Source organism: Siniperca chuatsi, linkage group LG2 (genome assembly GCF_020085105.1).
Source record: "Siniperca chuatsi isolate FFG_IHB_CAS linkage group LG2, ASM2008510v1, whole genome shotgun sequence".
NCBI lineage: Eukaryota > Metazoa > Chordata > Actinopteri > Centrarchiformes > Sinipercidae > Siniperca > Siniperca chuatsi.
The window spans coordinates 5659699-5686178 of NC_058043.1; the positions used below are offsets into that span (position 1 = coordinate 5659699).

General features: G+C 37.9%; 2 protein-coding genes across 5 annotated transcripts; one reads left to right on the top strand and one right to left on the bottom strand.

The window, feature by feature from the left end:
- The first annotated feature begins 126 nt into the window (after window positions 1-126).
- ergic3 (ERGIC and golgi 3) lies at window positions 127-20888 on the top strand. Of its 4 annotated transcripts, XM_044209904.1 has the most exons (15): window positions 127-332; window positions 1783-1853; window positions 3694-3781; window positions 3917-4036; window positions 4428-4454; window positions 4603-4699; window positions 4824-4989; window positions 5859-5916; window positions 8338-8352; window positions 9853-9884; window positions 10320-10416; window positions 15011-15075; window positions 15395-15531; window positions 16602-16657; window positions 16765-20888. In XM_044209904.1, the coding sequence occupies exons 1-15, from the start codon at window positions 245-247 to the stop codon at window positions 16842-16844; spliced, it is 1197 nt and encodes a 398-aa protein (XP_044065839.1). In that variant the 5' UTR covers window positions 127-244; the 3' UTR covers window positions 16845-20888. The 4 variants fall into 4 exon arrangements, with proteins under 4 accessions (XP_044065839.1, XP_044065849.1, XP_044065858.1 ...); XM_044209914.1 differs by lacking the exon at window positions 8338-8352 and having other exon boundaries at window positions 128-332; XM_044209923.1 differs by lacking the exon at window positions 4428-4454 and having other exon boundaries at window positions 128-332.
- romo1 (reactive oxygen species modulator 1) lies at window positions 11130-14292 on the bottom strand. Its single transcript, XM_044209961.1, has 3 exons — window positions 14139-14292; window positions 12560-12690; window positions 11130-11383 (listed from the first exon to the last, which is right to left on the bottom strand). The coding sequence occupies exons 2-3, from the start codon at window positions 12688-12690 to the stop codon at window positions 11275-11277; spliced, it is 240 nt and encodes a 79-aa protein (XP_044065896.1). The 5' UTR covers window positions 14139-14292; the 3' UTR covers window positions 11130-11274.
- Window positions 20889-26480: the final 5592 nt, after the last annotated feature.

The window sequence follows — 26480 nt, forward strand, 5'->3', positions numbered from 1 at the left end:
TACCAAAATTAATTAATAAATAAACACTGAAACTTTATTTCATTTTTTGTGCATTGAATTTTCACTTTATGCTTCGTCAAAAATTAAAAAGACAAAATTACGCGGCCGACGCTGATTGGTTCAGTCGTGCCTCGTGTCGTGTGTGTCCCGGAAGTGAAAGCGAAGGACTGATGTGTGTCTGGAGCTGTAGTGTAGGAATCTGTCGGTAACATTTGTGTTTAGCGGTGGTTTTCTAGTTTAGAAAATGGACACGTTAAATAAACTGAAGCAGTTTGACGCTTATCCCAAAACTCTGGAGGATTTCCGAGTGAAGACGTGGGGAGGAGCGACCGGTGAGAGGCTTTAATTTATCAGAGAGCAGCAGCCATTCAGACACACAGGTTGTTAGCTGCTGCGGCTAACAACAAGGCTAACTCAGTCATTTCTCCTTTAAATTATAAAATATAGAAAACACATCAAGTTACAGTCTTATCATTATCCTTATAACGCTGAGTAAGCCTGAACAGCAGCAGATTAGACATCTTTAACATTTATAATTCAATAATAGAGCACCACAACGGCAAGGCTAGTGATGAAAATGCAAACATATACATAAACAGGAGATGTATTTTCAAATAAACTTATGTGACATCAGCTCATTTTTAGGTATTTTTACCGCATATTTTCTGCAAAGGGCATTACCAGTGATTTTGCATATTTTTTTGCGACATTAGAAAAGCTACATACACTATATACTGGGCCATATCCACCGTCTCATAATCATCTTAATAACCTACACTTAACTTGACAGTTCATGCACTATTACTTATTACTTATATTACTACATTGTATTATTATACCGTACATACTTATCATCAACCGGTAAATCCACTTTGTACTTTACACTTATTTTAATGTTATACTTATCCACTTTGTACTTAATTTATCTTGCCTGTATCATAGTGTATTATGTTCTGATTTGCTTAGTACTTCTATTCCTGTGTGCACTGACGTGACAGTGAGCTGCTGTAACAAAAGAGTTTCCCCTCAGGGATCAATAAAGTATTTCTGATTCTGATTCTGATTCTGATATACATTACAATGCCTTAGACTATATAAGTGAATTGTGCAAATTAAGTCCAGTAGTGCAACTCTGGCAGCCATGACATGAACTATATATAGTATAGTATAGTATAGTATAGTGTATATATATTTATATAAAAATAATAAATATAGTCTAGAATGTTGTGTATGTTATATGTGCAGTATATACAGTAAAAATGCAATGCTGTGAAGTATATATAATAGAAATGGAATGATATAGCAAAATATAATAATGAAAGCACAATAATTACAAAATATAGTAGGAATATAGTACTATTATATAATGACACCAGTAATATAATTCAATGAAAATGGTGTTAGATATGTTACTATTACTTTAGCCTATCAAGCAGCCATTGATTTCATTTTATTTCTGTGTGGTTTGAAAATCCAGTGATAGACTGTTGAAACTTGCTGGTTGTGTTATGCATTTAATTTTCTAATTAACATTTTCCTTAAACAGAAGCTATTAGGCTGATGTAAGTTACAGAGCAAAGATAGTGTCTTTTTAAAATGTGAAAAACATAATGTAATGCATCTCTGAAAATGTTTCTCGCATTTGATAAAATATGATGAAAAAACATTAGAAGAGGATCTGAGTGCTTTTTTTTTTTTAAATTCTCGCTCTCACAGTTTGAAACAGGATTTAAAAGAACTCTTCTGATTTCTAACATGCACACTGCCTCTGTGTCTCTGCAGTGACCATCATCAGCGGTGTCATCATGTTAATCCTGTTCGTCTCTGAGCTGCAGTACTATCTTACTAAAGAGGTGAGTTCATCCACATCACCTGACTATTTGATATTGTCCTCTAGTGGGCAGAAAGCTCCAGGTGAAATTAAATTTGACACTTAACACAGAGGCAATTTAACACGTGTGCTGCCAAAAAGAAGTCCTGCTTTTGGCTTTGATCACTATAGTGTGTCCAGGCAGGCCAGCACACATTTTCACACAGCCTCATTTATCGATTGTACAAATTACATGTAAACAGGTGATAATTTGTCCACTGACTACCACAGGTCTTGAAAAGTCTTTAAAAGCATTGAATTCAATCCCCTCAACAAAAAAAGGCCTAAGAAGGTATTAAAAAGTCTTACATTTGAATTACAAAAGTCTTGAATATTTGTTCTTGCCTCCTGTAGACAGTAACATAGTTTTTTTTTTTTTTTTTATTATTATTTTTTGGGTTGTGGTTGTGGACACGTTACACATCTATAAATTAAAAGTGAGATTGTTTTGAAGCAGATTGTTCGCACAGGAGGCTGTTCAGTCCTTCAGCAACCTGTAGCAAACACTGTCACAACTGCTAGCCACAGTAGCTAGGAGGCTCATCGACTCATATTGGGTGAATTTTAGCAAAAACTTTTTAATTGATTATTTTTAATTGGTTACTTCATCAATTTTATGCCACTTATCTGGGTTCAGGTCACGATTATTATATTACCAGGAATTATTGATACAGACAAAAATGTAAGATAAATGTCAATAAATTCATGTACTTAATGAATAATTGTAGGCCTTATTGTCCTTGCTAAATTGCAATTGCATGTGGCATTAAAAAGGTCTTAAATTTAACTTTGTGAACACTGCACAAACCCTGTACCAGTTACCCGTAACACTGACAGCAACATTGTAATGGTTTAACAAAACAATCTCAATTCAAGGTCCACTCACCAGCTTGTTCCCAAGCTTTAAACCATATTACGCAGTCTTCATTAGCAGATGGCGTTTGTGCAGTTGTAATGGAGCTGTAGATGTTCAAATGTTCTATTTTTGCAGCACTTTTAAGACTTCTCATCAAGTTCAACTTTTAGGCCAACATGGACAAGAAGTCCCAAAAGTGCCCAGAAAAACAAAGTAGTTGTTGATGAAGCTGTTTCCAAGTTTGTTTGTTTTTTCAGGCGATGAAGGGCACAGATTAGTAAACTATCCAAAATTAATAAATAATGATAATAATAAAGGCTGTCTGGGGTTACCATTAACCATCTTTCAGCCTTCAGGTGTGTTTCCTGTCAGGCTGGTCTGATGAGTCCAATCACACAAACAATGAAGCTTTTGTATGCTGAAGGCTCAAAGTTCCAACACACAACTGTGAAATCAACACTAGTTTTCATCATTGTGTTGCTCATAGTTGTTAATCATGATAACTGGTCTTAATAATTTGAAAGTGACATGTTTTCACTTACCTTTAAAGTCACAAGATTCAGAATTATGTTTGCATTGAACAGTTTTATATTCATCAGGTAATGCAATCAGTGACTGTTAAAGTCCTGTTTCCTAAACATTTCAACATGTTAGCTCCAATTAAGTAAATCAAGGACAAAAATTCAGTCGATGTCTTTTGTTTCATGGTACAAAATGTTGTATAGCTAATAAGGCCAGTAGGAATGTAGTACAAAGACCCATTAAAATGTTTAATTACTTCTACTACTACAAACTGAATGGCAGAAAGGCTTAATTTTCTGTTGCTTTGGTGCAAAAAACATCACGAAAGGGGAGATGTGTTGTTGTCATCTAAAAAACTGTCAGTTAAATGTTTCATGCATCAGTGTCAGACATGTTTTGTGTTTTGACTTCATGAAAATTTGTCCGTGCTGTTTGTTCCCTGCAGGTTCACCCTGAGCTGTATGTCGACACGTCGCGAGGAGACAAACTGAAAATCAACATCGATGTCATTTTCCCTCACATGCCCTGCGCCTGTAAGTGGCACTGCTGTTACCTCGCTGCCTTAGCGAGAAGCTTCTGGCTGATGAAGCGAACATGTTAATGATGACACATGTTAATTATAAACAACCCCTCGCCTTCCCCCATTCTTTTTTCTTTTGTTCGCTCAGATCTCAGTATAGATGCGATGGATGTGGCCGGTGAGCAGCAGTTGGACGTTGAACATAATCTGTTCAAATTGCGGCTGGACAAAGACCTCAAACCTGTCACCCAAGAGGCAGATAAACATGGTAAACCTAGACTTTACTCAGACAAATGACCCCCTGACACTGATCGACAGCTCTTGGCAAGGCATTCAGGCCAAAAATGGTGCATTAAAGTTAAACAAATTAAAAAACAAAAAACGCAAGGGGCTACATTGATGTGGTCAGGTTGCTACAGGTATCTGTGAGTAGAGGAAATATGATCCAGGAAGGCCAGTTTGAGTGATACATCCATGAGGTCAAAACAGCGCACAGCATTTTGTAATACGCAGACAGGCAGCAACAGTTTGCTCCTCTTCCTTAGTGCTTGTGAGGTTAGCAGACATTAAAGCAACACTAAAAGCTACACACTACAAGGTTCTAGCTGGACAGTTTGGGTGCGCATTTTTGATTTGCCTTTCTGATTGTGCGTTAACAGATAACACTGGAATGCATGGCAGCAAAAGTAAGTTTTTTGCTGGACAGCCCTGTGTTTTTTTGCCAGAGCCTCTGCGACAGGAATTTCAAAACTAAATCATGTTTGTTGGTTGATAATCGTGAAGATGATGATGATGATGATGATGATGATGATGATTTTGTGTTTTTTTGTGTAGAACTTGGTAAGGCTGACGATGGTGAAGTGTTTGACCCCAGTACACTGGACCCAAACAGATGCGAGAGCTGCTATGGAGCTGAGACTGAAGACCTCAAGTAAGACACGAACACACACACACACACACAGACAGGCTCTGCTTTTTCTGTCTTTGTGTTTTCTGTATAACCTTGTATTTACTTGCCTTGCCTTCTGCTTGTGTGTGTGTGTGTGTGTGTGCAGATGTTGTAACACATGTGATGACGTGCGGGAGGCATACCGGCGGCGAGGCTGGGCGTTCAAGAGCGCCGACACCATCGAGCAGTGTAAGAGGGAGGGCTTCACACAGAAGATGCAGGAGCAGAAGAACGAAGGCTGCCAGGTTTACGGCTTTCTGGAGGTCAACAAGGTACTCCAGTTCTTATCTGTGAATTATTGTTAGTATCTCAAAAATGTCAGTCTTTAAACAAAGAGCAACAGCCTTGTTTCTATCTGGAGGACATCCAGTGGGGTTTGGAAAAATGTTCAGAGGAACATATGCAAATATAAAAATTCAGTGACCTGTAATACTTTAGATCTGCAAAATTACATTTGTATAATTTTATGTTGAGATTTTAGTTTATAAAATTAGTAATCTAGAAGTAACATCCTGAATTTGCAAACCCTGGAGAAACTTTTAGAGTGTTTGTAATTTATTAAAACAACAGTTTGTAGTGTATGATTCTTTTACAGTTCCTTAAAAAACACACAACAACTCTTCCTCAGACTGTCGTCATACTCTTTCTGGTCTTACTCGTGTGTTCTTTCCTTCAACACCTGTTCCAGACATAATAAATGAGTTATATGCCTGACTCAGTGATATATGAGTATAAGGTCCAATGAAATGAAGATAGAAATTTGAGAGTAAAGTTGAAATATTTTGAGACGAACATCATGATATGAGAATAAAACTGTAATTTAAAGAAAATGTTAAGCTGTATACCTGTCATAGAAAGTGTCTACAGTCCAAAATCATGTCTTTTGCAAAGAAAAGTTTTAACTGTTCAGTATATATGTACTATCAGGAAATGCTTAATAACATACAACACTTAGTTCTTAAAATACAACAACAACTTTCTCATAATACTTTGATTTTAGTCTTGCAATATTATGACTTTTTTTCTCAAAATATTATGACTTTATTCTTGAAATTTCTTATTTTCTCTTTCCTGACAGTGGTCCTGATACTATATTGATTGGATTATTTTTATTTACCCTCTCTTCCTCTTTGTGTCTCAGGTGGCAGGAAATTTCCACTTCGCTCCAGGAAAAAGTTTCCAGCAGTCTCATGTCCACGGTAAGACCTGCTGTTTATCCGCTCTGCTCATACACTCACATAACCATTCAAAGGTTTTTGAACACCCTGTGTTAGTTTCCTGTGGCAGACGACATACACTGGAAATTTGTTCTACGCTTAAATGCATTTTCTACATGTTTCTAACTTATACGGGCTGAAGTGGTAGCCCTTTTAAAAATACTTTAGTTAGTTAGGTCTTTGTTGGGACCTTTTTTTCGTTGAAGATGCACTACACAACTATCAAGAAGTAATGCAAGTGAAGCACAAAAATCAAAGCTGCAGCAAGCTGTATAGACAGGTGTTAGTGTCAGTGTCAGAGAAACTGAAAATCTGTAAATGTCAGTTACATTTGCACTGTTCAATAAGTTATGCTAGTTTTAACAATTAGAAAAACATTTGTAAAGACACTCACAGCCAGCTCACATCAGAGAAAAGGCAACGGAATAAGACTTGTGGAATGATGAATCTAAGTTTGAGATTCTCCCGTCGTCGGGCCCTTTCCGATCAGATTCACTTCTCAGTTCACTTTCTACAATAAAAGGTGTTCTGAAACATTTGTCTGGTAAGTGTGTTTATCAGTCTCTGTTCATTCATCCATTCTTCATCCCTCATCATAGATCTATACATCCACACCCACCACATCCATGAACAAAACATTCATTAATCCCAACTCAGGGCTGCACAGAATAATTTCTGATTGCATGTTGAGATTCAGATAATCAGTGTGATTTTCATTGAACATGTTTCAGTGTTTGTGCACTAAAAGTGACATTTTGTCAGTATTTGAACAGTTTTATTTAGAAAACCCATTGTAGTTGAATCGTAAAAATGTTGGTATAGGACACTGTATTGTATTGTGCAGGCCTGCAGTCAGTCTGTCTGTTCAGCTCTCTGTTGTACAGTTTGACTCACACAGGTGAAGGTCGGGCACCAGCTATATATATAGTACTATATATAGAGAGTTTGAGTGTTACAAGGTTTCTAAAGCTGATGCCAGTATTATCTGATTGAATCAATATTCTGTAAGTGTAAATTTGACTATTTTAATTTACATCTGTCCATATTTGTTTTCCTGTCAAGAGTGAAAAAGCCTCAGAAACATAATTTTGGTCATAATAGGGCTCCATGACTCTACACTGAAACCAAACTGATGACATTCTTTTGCAGAGGCTGACAAATACAATCAGTCTCTTTATCTGCTCTGGCTGGCAGATTTTCTTGTTTTGTTTTTAAAACAAAGGACATTATCACCTGATACATCAGCAAACACTTGATTATGCATTAGTGTACCTCTAAAAAGCACAATTTCCTCACATTTTTGTGCTTTTCCTCTGCATTTGTCTACATTTTTATTTCTTTCATTTGTTTTGTCCTTTGACTGCTGTTGGTGACTTTTGTTCTGCCATCATCGTGTGTCAGTTTTGGTCTTTGTTATTATCGTGACTGGACTGTCCTGTTTTCCTTGCCTGCTAAACATTTCCCTCGTCTGCACATTAAATCAGAGCAGGAAATTAACAGCAGCCAGCCATCAAATGCTCAAATAAATCTTCTCTAACAGCCACTTCAGCAGGAAAAGTGCCACAATTTATAGGCTGCGTCTAATCTGAACGAACAGTAGTTGGCTACTAAAATGGAGAACGTGGCTAGTAAGTTAGATTACTCTTCAGGTATCCAAGCATCAATTGAAAATACTAGTATGCTGACATGCAAATCTGGTTGGTTGCTAAAATAGTGCAAGTGGCTGAAGTCTGGGCTGCACTTACCAGTGTTGCTGTTAGTTTCCTACCCTGAACAACATCCTCTGATCTCTGGCTCTGTAATGTGAGATAAAACAATCTGATTGAACGTATTTATTTTGTTTGCAGTTATATTTGAATGCTTAGCAGCAGAAACAAGAGACAAGAATCACTTGTGCTGAGGATTTGACTGTAAATAAGTCTGCGGCTGAAATAAATCAGCCTCACCCTTATTCTGGTCCCAAACCCCCTTTAGTCTGGACTGACGTCATGTGTTTGGGGCTGCACGATTACCCAGACAGAAGTTATACAGACTATTTTCTAAAGCTCTTATTCTTTGACACAGAAAAAAATATAATCCTCCTCAATGAGATATTCTGCTGTTATGTAAAATCTCTGGCTTGTAAATCAATTCGTAAAGTGGAGTTGAGCTTTTAACACTTTGAAACCAACCAAATCATGAGCACAGAAGCCTGAGGTTAGTTTTAAAAGCTGTGTCCTCATGTGTCACTGTTCATATCTTCATAAAATTAGATTTGTAAAAAATATTGATCGTACAAAATCTAAAAAAAAAACATTTTGTCAGTGTTGTGCAGCCCATATCAGCACCCTCCCACACATTAACATAACATGGTTTGTTGTCTACCTGCATCGTTATAGTGACTCTTCTCTCTTCTTTCTGCAGTGCACGCTGTGGAAAGTAAGTCCATCTTTATTTGCCGTTTTTTAAAATTATATAAATACCTATAAACGTCACTGAAGAACAGCCTCATTCCAGTACAGTAACCTGTTTATTGATATATGGGAAAGTATTGCAAGTATATGAATATTTTGTAATAAGAAGTGAAAACGGGTGAAAATGACTTAATGTTGAATTTAAGTAGAGGATCGTGCTCACTATATAGAACCCAGTTTACAAGTCAGAAGACAAAGTTAAATTTACAATTTTGATGTGATTTGTTTTGATATTCACAAGATGCACTCAAATATGACTTAATAGATACTAACATTAAACCAGTAAATGTATCTAAATATTACTGTGGTATCAGCATGTGATTGGGCATACATTTTTAAAGGGCTGAAGGAAGCGGAATCTTTCCAGTTAGAAATGTTATTATTGAAGACCGACGTTTCTCATCCAGCAAGCGTCTTGAGCTTCTGCTCATCAGCCTTGTATCTCACTGTGCTCCATCTGTAGACATCTGCTGAACTTTTGATGGTGTCAGTCATAGTGTGTGAACTTAGAATGAAGTTGGTCAATTCACGCCACTGACCAAACTGACAGCAGAACTGTATTTTTAGAAAACAAATCCACTGTGTCTCAGTTGGGAGGCTTGTATATTATTACAAACTAAAGTTTTGTCCTGAACAGACGGAAAATCTGGTTTGTGCAACTCTGAGAAACTTGCTTTGTTATTGTGTATTTGCAGTACTTTCCAACAGGTTAACAAACAGGGCAATGGAGCTGCTGTAAAGTTGAGTGTTGTTAAAGCCTCCAACTCCAAGCTCCTTAGCAGAGCTGTGGATGGGCTCTTTATATTTACTGTATTTAGCTGGCACTTTTAACCACTGACTTACATATTTAGTCTGACGTCAAATCTTAAGTCTTTGAATTGTAGTTATTCAGCCAGTTTTTAGCATTTTTACAAACATATTTGATGTTAGGTTTGTTGGTCAAGTCTGGTCAGGTTTGCAGCCAATTAGATTTTAGATACAGTGGGAAGAACAACTTCACAATAACACCTGCTCACACAGTTATCATAACACATATTTACTGTACAGGAATAAATATCACATAAAATGTCAGCATGCTGAGGTCATTCTGAATTTGTGTTAACAAATGAAGTGAAAGATGACTCAAACCAAATACCTCATGATAGTTTATAAATACAAACAACCACATTTAAGCGAGGTCAAAGGTCAGAGCCTTAGCACCCTGAGGACAGACACGCAGCTACTAACTCTGATATGAACTTGTGTGTGACTGGTGACTTCAGCTTTATTTGCTGCCTTTCATCTACAAACTAATCAGACTGAACAGCTGAATCGATGGCAGTAATCAGTCACAAACTGATCATTAACTCTCATTTCTGACAGATCTGTAACTTAAGATACATTCACATTCCTTTTTCTTTACTAAATGTGTATTTGAAGCATTTGTAATTAACAGGCTAAGTGATGTTTTTGTTTGTGTTTGCAGTACACGACCTGCAGAGTTTCGGCTTAGACAATGTAAGTAACACAACAGATGATATCTTCTTTATCTGTTTTTGAGTTTCTGCAACTTTATATTTTCAAAAATAACAGATTTGTATTTTTTTCGTTTGCTTACTTGAATAAGAGTTTGTATAATTTTAGAAAAATCCCAAACCTTGAACTGTCAGGTAATATTCAAAATTGTATATATTAATACTAAATAAACACTTCGCACTACATGTCCCTTATTAATAATATTAAGAAAAGGCTTGAGATGACAAGCTGTTCAGTTATATGAATTTTGTGTTTTAAGTCTGTTAAATTCTGATGAGTTTGATACCATGATCTCGTTCACAAAAACAAAAGGCTGGGAATGAAGACATTTTTAATGGAAGACCTGCTTGTTGCTAATCCCTATGAAGGGTTGCTGAAGTCTGTCAACTACTAATATTTCTGTCTGTCGTCCTGCAGATAAACATGACCCATCTAATAAAGCACCTGTCGTTTGGTAAAGATTACCCCGGCATTGTTAATCCTCTGGATGAGACAGACGTCACAGCGCCACAAGGTCAGTAATATCATGGTTTTGCTGTTTTCAGTATGATGCTGGTAGGAAGAACACAATAAGCAGCAGTCTAACACTTATGTTTGGTGTTCAAACTAAATGTTTTCTTGAAAAATACATGGATAATTTTACTCTAAATCTTACTATTACATCCTGTTCATTCTTAGTGGGTTGGAAAACCCTCTCAAAATCAATGACATACATTTCTTCATCTGCTCATTATCTGTGTGGATGTCCATGGACCACCCAAAAATTATGACCATGTGAACTGTCCCTGTCTACCGCACTAAGGAACAAGGAAGGGCTTTTATCAGCTACATATAACAGTATCCGTGATAATCAATGCACATTTACACTGGACCCTGTAAATTTATGACGTGCTTTCGAAAGGAGTTGACTAACTCACACTGAAGTGGCTAGTTTATCCACAGTTGTTTTTGATGGATGTGGACTGTAAGAAGTAGTTACTGGTTTAGCTTCTGGCTCAAGGGCTGAATTAACTTGCTAAGAGTTTGACCCAAATAAAACAAGAAATTTGAACATCCAGGCAGAAGCCCACTTCTGGTTTGACTCAGTTTCATACATTTGGACTAAACTTAGCGATGCAGAATTAAACAAACTAAGTGTGCCGGGATAAAATTTGCTGTTTTGTGTCTGTCACTCTAAACTAGACGTTGGCAGCAGCAGAACGTTTAACATATCCACTCTGAAAACCATTTGACAAATCAGAACTTTTATTGACAAAACTAGACTGTCGGTTGAGAGTGTGACAGCATTGAGCAGACAGAGAGGTGTGGTTGTAGTTCCTGGAAGAGTCCCATAGCTGTACAGTTGTGTAGAGGAGGTTGTTGTTACTCGTCCTCAGCAGCGGATGCCCATACCGATAGCCATGAAGGTACCGAACGTCCCCCCGCTCTGCATCATGGTCTTCCCTACTCCTCCCATCAGCTCCCTGCCACGCATGCCGATCCTAGAGACAGAAGAGACAGCTTTTATTTAGTGGCAACTGAATTGGGAAAGTGACCATCAGGCTCTAGTTTGAATGTTAGACTCAACTGTAGGTTGTCTGAAAAGTAGACTTACAATTTAACATGTAAATAATGGTGTCAGATAACTTTGAGTTGATATGGCTGATCAATAACAGTGTACACAGAATTAAGTTTAAGAACTCTGTTCGTGTACAAATTTGACTCAACTCGAAATTTACTTGCAGGCCAAGTGTGGATGTTGTGTTTGAATCTATGCAGAGGATGGTCCAAAAATTGATTTTATTTCAAGTTAGCCTGTTTTCTATTTGCCTACAAAGCTCTGATTGGCTCAGTTGTTTATCAAACACCACCAATGAGCCCAGCCCCAGACCTATTGAGTTGCTGATAAAATTTCTGAGATGTGGACAACATGTCAGAGGTTAATATTAGGCCTAATCTGTGTGGTTTAGACAAAACCGCAACAGGCCTGTTACTCTTTGCTCCATTATAATCATTAAGTACCCTCCGTTTATTATAATAAATACACAGACAGTTATCACTCAATACTGTAGATTACTTACAACTAATTATGCTAATTTACGTCTTCATTGTTGGTGTCATTTGAGATTGTCTATAGACAATATACTCATCGCTCACAGCACACACAAAACATCCACCGCTGGTTGTAACACAGCTGACTACTGGACAGTAGCATTTATGATCATTGGTAGATCGTAGGAAATAGACAGACAGGTACTCCTGAAGGAATCAAACCACCAACCACACCTAGTGCCTTAACACACTGAGCTTCCAACTCAGAGCAGAGGAAGGGCATGTTCACATTATTCTGCTTTTCAAATAAAACTGACACTGTTTTTAGAGTAAAGTCACTGGGAGGCAAAGAGAAGTTGTCTGGTTTCTTATTTGGCAGAAAAATCTGAATAATTGACCCACCAGCCCTTTTTCCATGTGTATAATAAGCCAATTTTATATTCAGACTGTTGTACAGATGTTCAGAAAAGCTGATTCATTGGTCCACTGAACAGTTCACACTGGCTTCTAGACAACAACAGCTGGTCTTAATGGAAACCAAGTTTACATTTTCAATTTCATCCCATATGCAATTGCTGTTTCTATAAAAGCAGAATAGCTTGGGTGCACGCTAAGTTCAGAGTTACCTAAGACAGGAGAAAGTGCCAAACATGGCGCCAGCAGCCATTCCTACTGCAAATCCCATCATGAAGCCCATCTTGACCCGGTCAAAACAGCTGGGCTGGGTCTGGCCATATGGACCTACAGCCACTGGCATCTGGAGAGGAAAGACGGACAGAGGCACGTTAGAGATGAGATAGATGGAGCAGTAGACAGTTACTGTTCTGTTTTCCGAGTGACATGCAGTCTGTTCTGATAGCGTGAGGAACAATATACTGAGCAGTATTGTCTTTATTCCACTGTGAACATTACATACTCAAAACCTGCAAAAAAATATTAAGTAAACACTAGTATGGATTGAGGACACTAATGCTTTCAACATCTAACTACTGTTCGAAAATGCAATTAAAGTTTTAGAAATTCAAATGATTGCTTCCTAAAAGTCAGACATTTGACCTATGTATCCAACGTTTGCTTGCTATTTGTAAAAAAAAAAAAAAAGCCTGTCCGGTGGCATCACAGTAATGTACTAAAAAGATCAAATCTAGTCAGCTTTGAGAGCTTTACTCATTTTTGTTTTCTCAAATTAGTTTTTAGACGTATCAACAGTCTAGCCCCAGAGCCTCTTTCCAGATATATCCAAAGACAAGACAGTAACATGAATGCAACTATAAAATACCACATCATAGATGTAAATTTGGACAATCAGCTTTCTCCATAAAAGGCCTGTCAACTCAGGAGCACATTGCCAACTGAAGTCAAATTAATTCCAGATATAAAATCTTTTACAACAAAAGGTTAAGTGCTGGCTAAAAGCCAACCAGAGCTGTACCCATTTTAGCTAATTGAACTCTAAATTACCAAAGTGTATTGGTGTACTGCGGTATGTTTATTGGGGTATATGTATTTTCATATCTGCAGTGTATTGTGGTTTTGATACTGAAAGCTGTATATTTTAAATACACTGTATATGAAAAAGCCCAACTAGGGACACGCGTTGAAAATAGCTATAAACTCTCTGTGCAGCACACAAGTTTCATGCTCTGTATTGAAACTATGTTAAATTGCATCGTCCCTATCAAATAAAAATAAATTCAATTGCTAATAGTCAGTTATTTTACTATAATTCCTACTGGTCATTTAATGCTCAGCTGACAATCCATGCTAGCTACAAACGTTGCCTTAACTAAAGTCATTTGGCAGTTAAGTTGCTGGTTAAAGTTGTTAATTGTTTCTGGATAACGTTAATGATTAAGTTGTATTGCTAAGCCTGTAAGGTTAGCTAAGTCTGGGTTATTTAATTAGCTAGTAAGCTCTACGAGGCTAATGTTAGCGAGCACACTTGTATTAACGTTTGCAGACGAAATAACCAGCGGCTTGTTTTACTGCAGCCTTTAAACGGTCACCATACAATACCATACAGTAACGTTATTTCTGTAAAATTCACTCTTTATCCCACCCAGATCGTTTGTTGTGCTAGCTTAGCATGCTAACTAACAGGCTAACGTCACCTATGGCCTTGACAGATAAACATGGCGCGTTTTCACCGATAAATTGTGTCTTTGATCAACACATTCTCGCAAATGCGTCTGAAATCGACCTTACCTTGAACTATGTGTTTAGAATAAGGTTGGTTTTCTGGTTCCTAACTAGAGGATTATCGTATTTTGGAGCGCAGGTGCGTTTAAATGTCTTTCTAGCAGACCTCCATAACCGGATAGAGGAAGGAAAAAAGGACAGAGGAAGCAATTTATAAGAGGAGAAATAACCTGGAGGAGAAAATGAACAGCGCCAACCCGTGGTTTGTTCCATTACTAGTGTTATTTAGATAGTTAACCCACTTGCAATACAAAACTCGTTCCTCTTTAGTTTTTCAGTACTGGTCACATTGTGAGTGTCAGTGTTTTATTTTCAGAACTTGTTTGGTATCGATGCTTCTGAAAGTTGAATCCGTCTGATCGACTGGACATTGTATTGTTGTTTATAATACTGGAATACGATAATAAATACACATGTTTTTGAGTACACAGTATGGTGTATTTAATATATGTAATATATATCCTATTGTGAATGAGCTTTAATTATATAGCGGTTGATCCTAAAACTTCTGTTTTATTCAAGTAGATTAAACTACAGTAGAATAGACTGTAAATTGTTTTATGCTGTATGAACATCCACACCTCAGTTATACCTCATTCATTTTCTTCGTCTCATGACACTCCTCAACACGCTTCACTGCTGTAATAATCCATATATTCCTTACTTAAAAGTCCTGCCTCTTACATTCTGGTTTGATAATTGTTTGTTCTGTAATATTTAACTATATCCATTGCTCTAAATAGTTTTTCTTATTTCCTGCTATTTCTTCTTGAGCTACCATTTGCTATTGGTATTTCAGAGATTATTAACAACCATGTTGATCTCAAGTGTTTTCTGTGTGTCTGCATTCATATTTTATTTCCTTTTTCTCCCCACAGCATCAATGATGTACCAGTATTTTGTGAAAATTGTTCCTACCATCTACGTTAAAACTGATGGAGAGGTGAGTCCAAAATTGTATTAAGTTTATTTTACATTTCGTCCCTGAAATTCCTCTTTCATTCCAGACCTTATCAATGTTGTTAAAGTGACAAATTGAGAAATAAAAAGGTTGGTGCAGTACACAGAAACATAGTTTTTGTATCCTTTCTTTTTATGTTTAGTAGGTTCTTAAGCATTTAAATGCAACAAACATGTTGTGTACCATAAAGCAAACATTTATTTAATCTAATCTAATCTTTAATTGAAAGCTGTACCAGGCTACATTTAACCTCCAGTCCTTCTCATCATCCTAAAACAGTGTTGTCATTTTGTTTTTGCAGGTGGTAAAAACAAACCAGTTCTCAGTCACCAGGCATGAGAAAGTGGCCAACGGGCTAATAGGAGACCAGGGGCTGCCGGGCGTGTTTGTTTTATATGAGCTGTCACCCATGATGGTTAAATTCACAGAGAAACACAGGTAGGAGACAATGGAGGGGCTCGCTTAATAAAAGCTGTCAGTTACTTTATTGCCCTCTCATTTAAATTGGTGAATTGATGTTGACACTATACTGGCACATTACGCAGCCCATTTCCAGCTGCTTTTTCAACTCGTGTGCAGATGGCTCCTAGCTTGGCAGTGTATTTGTCTTGCAACATGGTAACTGTGTTGTTGAAACTGCATAATACAGACATGGTGCATGAGCTGTATCTGTACCTGAGCTGGTTCTGGTCCCGTTGTCGGAAATCAAGAGAACCACTAGTGGTTGTCGACCCTGCAAGTCTGAAGACATCTGCATAAAGTTGAAACTTGCTCCTCCATGTCGTGCTGCTGGATACCTTTTGAGTCTCAGATTCTTGTGATAAGCGACGGCATGTATTGTTCAATTCACAATGTCTGAGATCCTGTGGCTTCTCCATTCTTTGAGATCGTACCAGTTCAAATTGCAAATGCATCTTATGTAGCTGAGCTTTGTTCAAACTCTCACAATGTAATTTTACAAACTAGTAGAGAGAGAGTGAGCAATAAATCGGTCGCGCCGATATTTTAGTTTTAAATGATCTGCTCAGTATGTATCTTGGTCACGAATTTTAAAACAACAAAAATTTCAAGATTGTTTATGTTTTCTAAAAATGACTATTGGCTGATATATCGTTTTCAGATTCTTTAAACTCCCACATATCAGGCGGTCTAGAGTAGAGATCCTTGTTTGTTACATGGAGATGTAATGGTTCAACCAGTTCTAAAAAGAAGGAGTATTTTAGGTTTGAATACTTCACTCAGTGTCTGATTCATATAGCTTTAGTAGCGATTTTGGAATAATCAGATTAGAAAAATTAACCAGATACTGCATCAATAAATAAAATAATAGTTTAAAGGGGAAATGGTTTAAAGGACATTTAAAGGCAATACAATGGTTCAAGAAGTAAATTCAAATTGCTAGTCTCACATTTTTAAGGAGGATTTTATTGACAGTTATGTCAAGAAGATGTGAGCTTCTTTAAATCTTATTGCTAAATAACCAATTTTCTCTCTCTCTCTCTGTTCAGATCGTTCACACACTTCTTAACAGGAGTTTGTGCCATTGTTGGAGGTGTATTTACAGGTCAGTCAGGTTACCTGATAATACACCGCAGACTGAAATATGAATAGAAATTTAAATGAAGTGGATGAAATCAGACTCTCTTCTTCTGTCACTTCTATTTCCTGCAGTGGCCGGTCTGATCGACTCGCTCATCTACCACTCAGCTCGGGTCATCCAGAAGAAGATAGAGCTGGGCAAGGCGTCCTAACAGCGCCCCCCGCTGGCCTCCATGGTGCAACACAGACCAAGACACGGACACGGAGACGGAAAGAAGAGGGACAGACAGACAGAAGGAGCAGTTTGGAAACAGAGTCAAGCAGTTTGTTTTCCTTTAGTTTTTCTGTCTTCTGTCAGATTGAGTGAGAGAAATACAGAGAGAGACAGAGATGTTTTAAATCATCCAAGTTTTGAATTCCTCTGTCTGTCTCTCTTTTCGTTGTGACAAAGCACTGGAGAGGAACTTGTGGGCCTTTTTGAATTTTGCTCTCCACTGTTAAATTCGATGCCAACAGGACAGAGTCAGACATCAACCAGAGACTTTTTGAGACTGAACTCAAGCAGAGAAGAGGATGCCAGCCTCCAGAAGCTTCTTCATGGAGAAAGGGAACTTCCTTCCCTCCCTCCTGTTTACGTCCTGCTTCAGCGCCAGTCAACGCTCTGATCGCTACACTGAATGTTCTTTAGAGGATCTGTAGCCGAGCCTTTGTTCCAGAGGGGTCATGATGAGAGGGCATGGAGACTTTTTAAAGTAATATGTCACCCAAAATTTTTCATTTTCCTATCAGTTACTCACCCCATGTAACCTGGACTGCTTGATGAAAAAATGTTTGTACTCACATTTCTTTACACAGAATCACAGAAAGCACAATAGGACATAGATAATGTTTTCTCATGATTACAAGAAAATTGTTTTGCGATCTCAGTGTAACAAAGAATGATTGTTTTGGTCATAGGTTTTAATGATGTCTGGTGATATTTTATACTTTTCTTATTGTCCACAAATCCCATGAAAAAAAACAAAACCAACAATTAATTGATCCTACTAACAGATATTTTCTGTGTATCCAAAGCCTGATATATCTTATTCCTCTGGGCCATAGAGCTCCATTGTTGTCCAAAAATTATTAAAAACACATCAATGAGCCACACTGGTGCACTGGGTGACATGTTCCTTCATTACCATGAACACACACACTAGTTTATTTTGACTCAATCCCACATACACCGTCCTGCTGCTGGAAATACTCACTAGATCACCAAATGTGGATTAATCCACCGCTGAAAATAGTCCCCTACAAATGCACTATTTCCTCCTGTGAAAAACTACAGTGATTAGCTGTTTAAGAAAAAATCCTGAGCCTTATTTAAAGATGTATGTCTTCAGAAGGAACCAGTGAGCTTGGGGCTTGGAGTGCCACAAACATGATAGGGATGTCAGAAATTATTGAGAGAAGGACTAACACATTGTTGGTTTTGGTCTTTTCATGGGATTTATTGACATTAAGAAAAGTACATAATATTGCCTGCCTGCCTTCTCCTTTAAGTTCTCTCGCCACGCACTGTTTGTCTGTTTTTTAGTCAGGAATTTAGTGTTTAAGTGTTTAAATATAGTAACCTTAACTAAAATTCCAGTCCGTCAGATAAAGACCCATGTTCAAAGCCAAGCAGGATCTGAAAAGATTATTAGCATACCGGTTTGCTAAACAAGTCGCTTGACACGTTTTAATATTGTGTGTGTTTAATGGACTTAGGAGAAACCTCTTCCACCGAAGCTCTATTCTCTATGAATGTGAGAAAGAAATCATCCGGTACTCCAGGCCTCAGTTGTGAGTTGCTGAAACAAAACATTTTGGGTGACGTGTTCCCGTAAAGACTTGCAGTACATAAAATGCTTGAAACAAGCTGATATTCTTTTGAAACCGCTAAAATAACAACACTATACTGGCAGATTTTTGCCAGAAAAGCCACTATGTGTAGGATTTTGTAAGTTTGTTAAAAAATTAGACGATCCTGATGGAGGTTGGTGCAGCCTGTGTTGCTTTCAGCCTGCTCATCTCCATGTGCCTGTGTTGGATCTGTGAGTGGGGGTGCATGTTAGTCTATCCTGATAATCGGACAGAATTTTGTTCACTTCATTATTCAGTCTGACATCGTGTCCATCTGATCACAGCCATTGATGATACAAGTCCAGCTGGTCAACACAAACTTACATAAATCCTGCACATAACAGCTTTAAAAATGTTTAAGTGGCCGTTGAGGCTAGCCGACTAGCGCAGCCAAAATTTGCAGCATTTGGCTCAGTTTCTTTTGTCCCCCGCCTGGGTTGGACTCAGAATAGGAAGATGAACCTCCACCAGAAAAGTCACTGTAGCTTCTTGTGATTTCAATGACACAATTTTCAGAGTGCGCCCTGCCTTTCTTCCTCCCCTCTCCTCTACATCCATCCTCAGTTTCACTCATTTGACACCTAATGTTTTAAATGTATTGCCACCAGAAAATGTATGCAAATTCAGGCGCTGTTTTAGGGCAAGTTACCTCCCCAGTTGACAAAATGGCCCTTTTCCTGACGTTTCCCTCAACATGATCATGCAGCTATTTGGAAATGAAGTCTTCTTATGATTTTAACTCTTTTTGTTATACATTCAGGAGTGTAAATACTGTACAGACACATCCACCACTGCCTCAGAGAAGGGAGGGAAACGACTAAACACTATATGTATCCCACCAGATGGAGTGTTGCACTGCACTGTCAGTGTTAAAAACTCAGATTAAGTAGATGAGATTTTTTTTTTAATATAGGGAAAAGGGCTGCTTCTACTCTGCTTGTTTCTTTCTTTCATTTGCTGGGATAATAGAACGCAATCTGCCCTGTTAGACTGCTGTTAAACGATATGCTTATGTTTTTGTATTTTTTTTTTTATTTTTTTATTGGGTCTGTGGGTGTTGGGAATGTTAAAAGGACCACAACAAAACCAGTTGCTTCAGATGATGATCCTCGTCCTGTGGCCCTGTGAGTGTTATTCTCATCCAGCTGTTAATGACAGGCCTAGCAGGGAGGCAGCAGGAAGCTCCCGACCACAAGAACACAGCGTGTAAATGGCGGGTTGATTCTGACTTTATTCCTGACTCAGTGTTGGGTCACCATATGAGACCCAGATGTTTCTGACAGTTTGATCTTCGCCTCTCTGTGTTTATTTTGAGCCAATTTCGACCGTCCCGAGTGTTAGACAGACAGAAACAGACCCAGCCGGGCGAGATTGTCGGTTAAAAGGAATTTATCTGAAAAGACCACACTGGTGGTTTCGCATGCTACAAATCATAAGCATAGCATAGTTTATATCACGACCGACCATTTTTATTTCAATATGTTAAGAAAATCAAATATACAGATTGGAACTTGCTCTTCAAGTTGGTAGTCCAACAGTCAGTTACATTTATTGTATTTTTTTCATCATGTTGTAATGTTGTAATTGTTAGGGTGTGTAGAGTCTACTGCCTAATAAGTCTCACTGGACATCAACTCCAATCCACAATGCCAGTCTGTCTAACGCCAAATGCCACAGGTGCTTTGCTTTTTATCAGTCTGCTAGGAAACAAATAGGGCTGCAAGTTATTTTCATGATGCATTAATCTATTGTTCTTAATCAGTTAATCATTTGGTTTATAAAACGGCAGATATAATTGTGGGAAAAAACCCTCGTAAGGTCCCAGAGCCACTTTCATGTCTTGTTTTGCCAGACCAACTGTCCCAAAACCAAAGATGTTCAGTTTACAATGATATAAAAACAGAGAAGAGCAGCAAATCTTTACATTTGGAAAAGCTGGAACGAGGGAATGTTTGCTTTAAAAATGAAGAGTGTTAATTATCAAAATAGTTGTTTAATTTTCTGTTGATCCACTCCGACTGGCTATCCACAACAGCAATCACAAGTGTCTACACACAGGTTTCAGGTGTCGCTTTTTATTAGTTGACTGGAAACAAGTGAAGAGAGATTAAAAAATGGTGCTTGTTCCTTCTGAATAGATGGAAGATAGTTTTCTGTGAGTAGTCCTCACCGTGTTTCTTTGAGTTTTGAGCTGTGTTGATCTGTTTTCCTGAGGCACCATTTCCGAACTTGACTGCTGTATTAGGTCACACCAAAGCAGCATTCTGTGTTTGGTCAGTTTTAATGTCAATCAAAATCATTTCTGGTCAAAGCTGTAGTTTCTTAAACATGTTAAAGAACCTTGTGGATCATTATCCGTTACAGGATGCCCGTGTCTGCTTACTGTGTATCTTTTGGTGGGATTTTTTTTCCAACAATATAGCTTTCTAATGCCAGGAAGGTATTCTACAGTATATAGTCCCTGCTTTACCACATGGCAATATAACTTAAACAACAAAATAAAGGCAACAAATAGCTTACTGTAAAGCAAGTTTAAAATCAATGCATGGTGATTTTCAGAGTTGAAAGCGCTGAAATGACTTTTCAGGCTTTTTTAAAAGTTGTAAAAATTAAACAAAAAACAACCATCTGGCTAAAACATGCAAAACCACCAGTTTTCCTTAACAATCTAAATTCACATTCACCACAAATCACCTGTCAATCAATGAAAGTCAGTAGGACACACATCATGTTTTGATGAAGTTTGAGTTCCTCTATGTGGGGCTCTTTGTGCGGTGGAGATCACGATGTTGCTCCCAGCTCTTCTGTTTCTGTCTGTCCCTAACAAACTAAAACTACGAAATGTATCAACAAAATTACAAAAGACTTCAGTCAGTCAGTCAGACCTTGCAGCATTGGACCAAACCTCTTTTTTGTGGTTTTGACAACACTCAACTTCTGTTTGACTCGGCTAACAGACAAATACAGTATGTAATAGCAGATATGGCTAATGTCATGATGAAGTTCATCCAGGATGTGAAGACATGTTGGTTCAGTGTGAATCTGTGACTAAGATTGAAGCTCATGTTACTGTTGCAGCTAACATGAACAATTCAGAGTATTATGGCTGTAAAGAGACACTTTGATGACCATAAGTATCAAAACTGTCCAATATTTCTTCTCTCTCTGTGTTTAAATAGCTTCTGAAATCTGGATGATGAAAGTTCCCGATGAGTCGGTTGTTGATGGTTGATTGTTGCACCTTTTAACATCTAAATCAGGGGCAGGGGGGTGTGTGTGTGTGTGTGTGTGTGTGTGTGTGTGTGTTTGTATGTGTGTTCTGATGCCTGCCAGTTTGTGTGTGTGTGTGTGTGTGTGTCTGAGTGTGAGAGAGAAATGTATTTATATTTTGATTGTCCTCAAACAGTTTTTAAAATGACAGAAAATAAATGTTGAATACACCAGCTTCAACTGTCTGCCTCCTCATTATTTTGGCTTTAATATTAAAATGTAATCTTAAAACATCTTAAAACACTGCCTTACATTAAATCAGATCACAGTATGGTAGTTAAAGAAATTCTTGGTTGATACATTACTTTTTACAGACTAATTCTGTTTATTGAAGTGTGTGATGAAGTTGATTGTGTGCTCCCATTGGGAGCAACAGTTAGCAGATTAGCATCAGTCTGTTCAGAGCTGAGCCATCAGGGACACTTTAAATCATAGTCACGTCACCATCACACACTATTGTGACTCTTGAGTTTTATGAAAAAACTGTTCTGCTTGATGTTTTGAGTTGATTCCAGCTTTTCATAACAAGGAAACTGGATTCACAAAAATATAGGCTGTCAAATTAGTAACATTGTCTCTCATGCCAGGAAGATGCAAAGTGTCACCAGTGAAAGAATCACGTTAAGTCCCCATAGGAAGCACAACACAGTGATCAATATAGTTAGAGAACATACAAAGAGTCCACAAGAGTAAAAGTAACAGTAAATTTAGCAACACATTAGCACATTAGCCTCAGACAGCAGCAGATTATGTGTTCATCCACATCATCTTTTATTTAACAGCACTTTTCTGAACAGAACAACAAAGCCTTACACAACAAAGAAAAAACAGTCTGTCCCTGCTGAAGTGCCCTTGAGCAAAATGATGAACCCCAGAGGTCAAGTGTGGCTCCTGGCTGACCTCTGACCCCGCAGGCCAAACGCACACCTGTAAGTCTTTTCAGAGGGAGACGTGGAAAACTGATTTCTCACTGAATCATCTGAAGCAGCAGATACACTTCTCTTCATTCTACACAAATCAAATCAAACTAACAGGAAATCTATAAAACAGAGAGAGCAGTAACTTGTTTTTCTTAATGTTATATTTGATGTCATTGTTGAATAATGCTTGTTCTTTCCTGCTGAAATGAAAGTTTTTCTGTCACATAAATTAATCTCTTCTTCAATAATTTGAAATTCCAGTTTACGTCTATCAGCCACTAGATGGCGACTATGTGCTTCAAACTGATTAGTTCTTGCCACTGTCCTCACACACACACACACACACACAGAGGGAGATACAGATCACTTCGCCCCAGACAGATAATCATATTTCCAGTATTAAACTGTTCTCTGTGGACTGTAATGCTGGACTGCTCAGCCTTGTGTGGGCTCTGACACACACACACACACATGCATACGCACACACACCCACAGGAAGTTACTCAAGCCTGCTGTAATTTCATTCAGATGCTCTGTTCTCTTTCTCTGTGTGTGTGTCACATTAAATCCATCACATGTACATTTTAAGTCCTCACAGGGACAGAAAGACATCATCAGGTGCATTTCTAACACTGACAACTTTACATAGTTGTGGAAGTGTAATATAGATCTTTTACTTAAAAGTAGCAATACAACAATGTACTTCATTATGAGTAAAAGTCCTGCATTCATAATTTTACTTAAGTACAACTACAGAAGTATTATCCGCAAAATGGACGTAAAGTGTGAAAAGTAAAAGTACTCATTAGGTGTCAGAATGGCCCCCGTCAGAGAGTTATGTTATCATTTATTTTCATGTTAGGCTTACAAGATTAGTATTACTGATGAATCAAAATGTAAGCAGCATTTTAATGTTGCAGCTAGTTGATCTGATGTTCATTTTAATCTATATTTGAATATATATCAAATCATATTCTATAAGATGATAATATGCTTTGCATGTAAAATATTGAACTGCAACGTAAGTAGTAACTGCAACTGTCAAATAATGTACACATTTCTCTCTGAAATGTGACGTAAAAGTATAGTAGTACACAATGGAGATACTCAAGTAAAGTACCTCAGAATTGTCCTTGAGTACAGTACACGAGTAAATGTACTTAGTAACTTTCCATTTACCCCCACCAGGCAGTCCCATTCAGCAGTTTGTCAGTGAGATATCCTTAAAAACCTGTGAAGAGAACTGAGTGAAATGTGGTGGAACATTCAGCCATGAGCCAAGGAACAAATTACGAGCTTTGGTGCAGATCCAGGAACTTTTTACTTCTTAATATTGTGAAATAGGACAATTTGATAGTTTTTTCATGAACTATTGCACTCACTTGAATGCAAATCTTCTACATCTATCTAATGATCATTTATCACTATTCTGAAGCATAAATGTTTTCTGTTATTAAACAGAAGATTTTGGAAAGATTTTGTAGCCTTGACAAAGGTATATGCTGTGTCAGTGTTTTCCAGTTCTAAATATATAAGTTGTATATTGTGTGAGACAATAGACTAAAGCATAGATTCACATTACATTCACGCTAACTCGACAGCCGTCCAACTTCTGGGGTCGTGAGAATTTTGCGACCTAAAACCTTTTAGAGGTTATTTTTTACAGGTTACAGTTCAGCTTAAATTTGGCATTTAGGGTTCATTTGTAGGGTTTGTGGTGTTAGGTAGGAGAGCTTTTTGTTGTGTTTTAAAAAAAGAAGATAACTTTACTGTCAATGTGCGCATAGAAAAAATGTTTTCTGTCATCCTTACCTATTACCCTGCACAGAGGAGCCAGAGGTCAGGGCCAAGCACAGTGCAATGCCCCTGGGGCTGTTGTAGAGGTTTGGTGCCTTGCTTAAGAGCACTGACAGTTGGTGACGCTGTGGATGTAAAACCAACCTTAGTTCAGGGATTATTCTAAGGCTTAGGTTATAATTTTAAGATTCAAAGATGAGTTGGGGGTTTTTCAAATGTATTGTGTTAGGTTCAATAATGGTTAGGACGGGTTTCAGGATCTGTTTTTTGGATTTACAGTGTAGGGTTAATGGGTTTTGGGTAATGATTTAAGGTCTATAGTCTGGAGTTAGGGTTAGACGTGAGGTTTCGGTTTCTGTGTTTATTTCTAGGGTTTTTGGTTTAAAATGTGTTGGAGTTAGGGTTAAGATTTAATTAGAGGTTTAGGATTCTGGTTTATTTAGAGGGTGCAGGATTTAGACTTTAGATTATGGTTGGAGTCAAGACTTTAAGTTGAGGTTTCAGGTTTAAGAAGAAGCTCGAGGTTTGCTTTGCATTCAGTTTAAAGTATAATGTCTGAAGGTGAGATTTCTAACCTCTAAATGTTCCAGTGATCCAGCCCAATAACATGGATGCTCTTGAGATGTTGAATGGCTATCCTTGCTAGCTCATACTTACATTTTGTGATTAATCTGGTGATGTCTCTGCAAATCTAACTACTAAAATCGAACTAAAATGCATAGAAGAGATGGGATGTGGTCATTAGTAAAGTCAGTTGATGTGTGAAGAATGGGAACATTTAAGAGCAAAATGATATTCTTTGTTTTGCTTTCTTGGAGAGTTGACAAGATCAATACCACTCTCATGTCTGTATGCTAAATTAAATTAAATTAAATTTTATTTATATAGTGCCAATTCATAACAGAAGTTATCTCATTGCACTTTTCCTATAGAGCAGGTCTAGACTGTACTCTTTATAATATTATTTACAGAGACCCAACAAATCCCACCATGAGCAAGCATTTGGCGACAGTGGCAAGGAAAAACTTCCTTTAAGAGGCAGAAACCTTGGACAGAACCAGACTCAATGGTGGGCGGCAATCCGCTACCACCAGCAGTTAGCTTAGCTTAGCATAAAGATTGGAAACATGGTCAAACAACTAGCCAAAATCTGCCTGCCAGCACCTCTGAAGCTCACTTATTAACACATTATATCTCATTGGCCGAGCGCAGTAACTTCCTGGAGTCTTGACATCATCATGAGGTTGATAGGCATCCAGCGGAGACTTTATTTACTGACTTCTCCCTGCCAAGAAGTACTCCAGCACATAACCCCCCGTAAAAGTGCAACTTGTTGCTTTTAACTTTAAGTTTTTTATATGAATAAGCCAAGAAAATATAATGTGTTAATTAGTGAGCTTTAGAGGTGCTGGTAGGCGGATTTTGTTACCTCTGGATATAGCCGGGCTAGCTGTTTCCCCCCGTTTCCAGTCTAACCAGCTGCTGGCTGAAGCTGCATGTTTATCGCACAAACATGACGATGGTATCGAGCTTCTTAGCTAACTCTCTGAAAGAAAGCAAATAAGTGTATTTCCCAAATTGTTAAACTATTGCTTTATGGGGACCCCAAGCCAAGAAAGTTGGGAACCACAGATCTAGATAATGTATGTAGATATAGATCATATGGTTTTACCAGGTGGGAATGGGGTCTCATTTGAATTTTCCATACCTGTGTCGATACAATACACACACACACACACACACACACACACACACACACACACACACATTTTACTGTAACCTTCAAGCAAAGGTAGGTAATGTAAAAAAAGAAAGAAAAATATCCTGAATCTGTGGCTGGCAGGCCTGTAAAAAGCCAATCATTTAATTCTGCCTGAATAAAATTAATGGGGGGGGGGGTACTTTCAAAATCTAGCTGTCTCTTGCTAGTTTCTCCAACAATGCCTACTCTAGCTTTAACCAAACATTTTC